The 4,682-nt window shown below is 54.1% G+C and overlaps 3 protein-coding genes across 3 annotated transcripts in view; 2 read left to right on the top strand and 1 right to left on the bottom strand.

Moving 5' to 3' along the window:
* BU24DRAFT_403333 (putative kinesin) overlaps positions 1 to 2,366 on the bottom strand; it is a gene marked incomplete at its 3' end in the record, with an annotated part of 3,239 nt that extends 873 nt beyond the window's left edge. The window contains exons 1-4 of the mRNA XM_033525567.1: positions 1,857 to 2,366; positions 1,639 to 1,789; positions 769 to 1,582; positions 13 to 675 (exon numbers count right to left, since the gene is read on the bottom strand). Of these exons, the coding sequence (XP_033376667.1) occupies positions 13 to 675; positions 769 to 1,582; positions 1,639 to 1,789; positions 1,857 to 1,950 (1,722 nt within the window). The 5' untranslated portion in view covers positions 1,951 to 2,366. The remainder of the gene's footprint in view (positions 1 to 12; positions 676 to 768; positions 1,583 to 1,638; positions 1,790 to 1,856) is intronic.
* BU24DRAFT_429438 (uncharacterized protein) lies at positions 1,872 to 3,182 on the top strand. Its single transcript, XM_033529732.1, has 2 exons — positions 1,872 to 2,600; positions 2,662 to 3,182. The coding sequence occupies exons 1-2, from the start codon at positions 2,170 to 2,172 to the stop codon at positions 3,080 to 3,082; spliced, it is 852 nt and encodes a 283-aa protein (XP_033376666.1). The 5' UTR covers positions 1,872 to 2,169; the 3' UTR covers positions 3,083 to 3,182.
* A 566-nt stretch (positions 3,183 to 3,748) lies between these two features.
* On the top strand, positions 3,749 to 4,671 carry BU24DRAFT_313089 (uncharacterized protein; the record flags this gene model as incomplete). The annotated part of the gene is made up of 2 exons (XM_033522848.1): positions 3,749 to 3,903; positions 3,960 to 4,671. Coding segments are annotated over 2 exons (867 nt in total), but the record flags the coding sequence as incomplete, so codon positions are not given.
* Positions 4,672 to 4,682: the final 11 nt, after the last annotated feature.

Raw genomic sequence — 4,682 nt, 5'->3', positions numbered from 1 at the left:
AGTCTCCATCACTTGCACCTCCAGCTCCTCTGCTGCATCCCACCGCCCTTGCTTCCGGTAAGTCGACGCCAGATCAGCCATGCTGGTCAGCGTGTAAGGATGGTCTGCTCCTAGTTTCTTCTTGCTCGTCTCCATTACTTGCGCCCTCAGCTTTCCAGCCGCGTCCCATCGTCCACTAAGTGAGTAAGCATGTGCCACCATTGCAATGCTCCATACTGTGTCCTCATGCTCTCGCCCTAAGACCATCTTTCGTACCTTCATTGACTGTATTGCTAGGCTTTCTGCTTCTGCTGCGCTTCCTTTGCTCTTTGCATACCATGCTGCACGATATAGTAGCGTAGCCCACTCTATTAGCGAGGATGTCGCTTCTGGCTTCTGGCCAGCTGCCGCCTTAGCGTGTGCGAACAGCGCTTGACAGGCTGCCCAGTTCTCATACTTTCCTGTCGGGAACGCTGCGCAAAGGCTAGTGATAAACACCTGCTTCCATTGCTCAAGTTTGCCGTTTGCAAAAAGCCATCTCCTTGTTGCAAGCTGCACGAGACTGTGCATTTCGAAAGTAGCGTGATCTGTATTAATAGAGATAAGGCAGAGATCGCGCAGCGCCGCTATGTCGTTCTCAAATTTCCTCCCATCGCTATTGTCATCGCCATCGCTTTCTTTGTGCTGTCGCTGGGCCTTAGGCTGACTCTGTATACGGCTGAAGAGAAGCCTAAAACGCTGCCTCGTTGACCTTTCCCTCCTCTCCGGAGCTGTGCTAGCCCTATCTACTTCTTGGCCGCCGCGGATGAGTGATTCTGGAATTCCCTGCCGGTCGAAGAAGCTCATTAGTGAGAGCAGCTCAGCTGCTGACGGTTTATATCGTCGCAAGTGCTCGAATGATATTTGCCATGTAATAATGATGGAGTTTTTAGCCTCTTTGTCTCTTCGAAGATGTCCTGCTTCGTGGTTTAGCAGGCTTGTCATTCCGCCGTCGCTGCGCCTAAATTCTTCTAGGTACCGTGCCACTGAGCAACGAGGTGCGCTTCGCACGATATATGCAGCAGCCTGTGTAATAGCGAGCGGTATGTACTCGAGCGCTGCAGCCAGCTCCGCCAGCTCCGGCAGCTCAGCATCATTGCTCTTGTCCGGTTGCACTCCCTGCTTCTTTCCAAGCAGCGCCAGCGACTGCGCCTCATCCATCGGGCCCAGCGTGATGATGTCGCGCTGCTCTACCAGCTTCCTCGCTGCTTCTTTGCTTCTCGATGTGATAAGCATCGAGCCGTGCTCGCAGTGGGGGAGGTACTCGCGCAGCGGTCTAGCTGCGGTCTTGGAGCTGGCAGGTTGGGCCTCGAGTAGAAAGCTGGCATCGTCCACGTTGTCTAGCACGAGCAGCCATGGCTGCTTGCTGTCGCACAGCCAGTCGTGCACCAGTTTGAAGATGTTGGCTTGCGAATCTTGACGTCCTACAATCCTGACGCGGTCGGCAATATCGTAAAAGCTCTGCTCCAGCCGGGCGGCGTTGCTAGCGTGGGCCCATAACACCCATGTTTCTGACGACTGCTCGCGCGTGCGGTAGGCATGCTCGATCGCTAGCTGTGACTTACTGCGCATCTGTCAGTGTATCGTGCTCCGTGTCCAAGAAGCGCTTGTGCTGCTTACCCTACCCCGCCCAGTCCGACGAGCGCTATCCTTGCATTTGGCTGCGTGCATCGCTCACGGAACTCGTCGAGCAGTGTGCCTCTGTCGACAAAATCTGCGTCTCGGGAGAAAGGTATCACGATGGATGGCTGTGGTGGAGTTTCGCGTCGCTCTAGGCGGAGGCCCGCAGGTTAGCGCTGGGTCTGGCGCTGTTACACTCGGATCGTCTCGCAACTCACCAGGCGGAAGGTTGATCATAGGGTTTACATCACCATTAATAATGCCGGCCTCGACGCCATAGTTCATATCGCCAAAGGATGCCGTTAGCGCCATAGTGTAGCTGTAAGGTATGCGATAGTCGAGTAGGCTGTCTGTAGTAACAGTCCAGTCGTACCCAGCCTCATGTGATCAGCTCTCGGCTCTCAGCCCCAGCTTCCCCTCATACAAATTCTGTCAGCTAACAAGCTTTGCTCTATCCTCTTTCCCCCTAAGTCTGACTTCTACTTCAGCATTTCTACCCTTGCTGATTCCTCAATCGCCGTCAGACCCACAATGGCCGACCCACTTAGCATTGCAGCCGCAGTCGTGGGCATCACTGCGCCAGCCTTAGAAGGCGTACGACTACTTCTAAATGACCTACAGCAGCTCAAAGACGCACCAAAGACTGTTGGGCGCCTGCTAGAGGATGTCCACTCTGTTGATGCAGCGCTTAGCCTTCTCCAAAGCGTAGAGAATAGGGAGTGGCAGTTGCTTGGCTCAGATGTTAGTAAAGAGTCAGAGAGGACAATCAGCAGCTGCACGCAAGCATGCTCTCTCTTCCGGACCGACCTTCAACGATGGACCAGGCACTCAGAGGATGGGAAACTGGCGTGGCAAGATCGCGCGAAAGTAGGACTCCTCAAGCAAGGGCAAATCAAGGCGATGTCTGAGCAGCTCCAAACCTGTAAACTAACCGTTAATTCAATTGTGAGCATAGCAAATCTGTAAGTAATAGCTTTGACTAAGTAGATTCAACTTAATAAATGTGACTTATTTGTCCTACAGGTATAGCTCTGTACGTCATAGCCACATTACTGAGGACATCAAGAAGACGATTTCCGAGAAACAGGAGGAAGTGAAGAGTGCAATTACCGCGACAGACAGACAGTTAATCGTTCTGGATAATAAGCTGGAAGAGCTGGGTCTCAGCAGCGACGATGAAGTCGCAGTCGGGCCTGATGAAGACAAAGTGAAAGCGTTGCAGCAGTTTGAGGAGGAGCGCAAGGCGATAGTCGCATCGCGGAGACTACTAGACGAGCTGTTGTCTAGGGCTCAGGAAGAAGCAGTTGCCAAAGCAGCCGCAAAGGGTCAGGTTGGTTCAACCACAGTGGGCAGTGTAACTTTTGGCAATCAGAACTCTGGCTTGCAAACCGGTGTGATCAACGGCGGAGTTCATGGCGCTATGTTTGGGGGAAACCGAGATTGAGAGACATAAGCTACCGTTGGAGAAATTTTCAATGTTAAGGTTAATACTTAATGTCGAGTCCAGATAGGAATGCATTTAGACCTCGTCGATGGTCCAGCCAGAATGCCTAAAATAGGCATCGAGCATTGGGGGGTGATGGTTCGAGGGCGTCCGCCGCCATTCCACGGCGCTGTAACAGTGCCAAAGTGACGCATGTTTGCACGGATGTACTTGATGGCGCGGACGCTGCAGCCAGCTGCTTCGGCTATCTGCGGGGTAGTGAGCTCTCTGCTGGCTATCATATCGTGGATCATCTGGCGCTGTGAGTTAGCTAAGTTGGGCGCTATATGGTGACTGGTGCAGGTCAGACTGAACGAGAACGGTGGCTTCGTTACAGGACTGTAAAACTGCAAGTGGCGCAACACTCGCGACGGCAAATGACGAGAGCGGCCAGGCTGCCAAGGGCCAGAACATCTTCAGCCTTCCTACGTATAGAGACATGGAGACATTTGTATCGACAAACGTTTCTTCTCTTTATGGCATCTACAACGTTTGGCCCCGCTAACGTCGGGTTTCAAGCGGGCACTATAAATGGTCCCGTCCACACTACATTCTTTGCTCCACCTAGTGAGTTGCGGGACGATTGGAGCTCGACACCCGATCCAACGCTAACCGGCGGGCCTCCGCCTAGGGCGACGCGAAACTCCACCACAGCCATCCATCGTGATACCTTTCGCGCGAGACGCAGATTTTGTCGACAGAGGCACACTGCTCGACGAGCTCTGTGAGCGATGCGCGCAGCCAGACGCGAGGCAGGCGATTGTCGGACTGGGCGGGGTAGGGTAAGCAGCACGAGTGCTTCTTGGACACGGAGCACGATACACTGACAGATGCGCAGTAAGTCACAGCTAGCGATCGAGCATGCCTACCGCACGCGCGAGCAGTCGTCAGAAACATGGGTGTTGTGGGCCCACGCTAGCAACGCCGCCCGGCTGGAGCAAAGCTTTCACGATATTGCCGACCGCGTCAAGATCGTCGGGCGTCAGGATCCGCAAGTCAACATCTTCAAGCTGGTGCACGACTGGCTGTGCGACAGCAAGCAGCCATGGCTGCTCGTGCTAGACAACGTGGACGATGCCAGCTTTCTACTCGAGGCCCGACCTGCCAGCTCCAAGACCGCAGCTAGACCGCTGTGCGAGTACCTCCCCCACTGCGAGCACGGCTCGATGGTTATCACATCGCGAAGCAAAGAAGCGGCGAGGAAGCTGGTAGAGCAGCGCGACATCATCACGCTGGGCCCGATGGACGAGGCGCAGTCGCTGGCGCTGCTTAGAAAGAAGCAGGGAGTGCAAGCGGACAAGAGCAATGATGCTGAGCTGGCAGAGCTGGCTGCAGCGCTCGAGTACATACCGCTCGCTATTACACAGGCTGCTGCATATATCTTGCAAAGCGCACCTCGTTGCTCAGTGGCACGGTACCTAGAAGAATTTAGGCGCAGCGACGGCGGAATGACAAGCCTGCTAAACCACGAAGCAGGACATCTTCGAAGAGACAAAGAGGCTAAGAACTCCATCATTATTACATGGCAAATATCATTCGAGCACTTGCGACGATATAAACC

Source organism: Aaosphaeria arxii (genome assembly GCF_010015735.1).
Source record: "Aaosphaeria arxii CBS 175.79 unplaced genomic scaffold BU24scaffold_20, whole genome shotgun sequence".
Classification (NCBI taxonomy): Eukaryota; Fungi; Ascomycota; class Dothideomycetes; order Pleosporales; genus Aaosphaeria; species Aaosphaeria arxii.
This window is presented reverse-complemented; position numbering and strand designations above follow the sequence as displayed.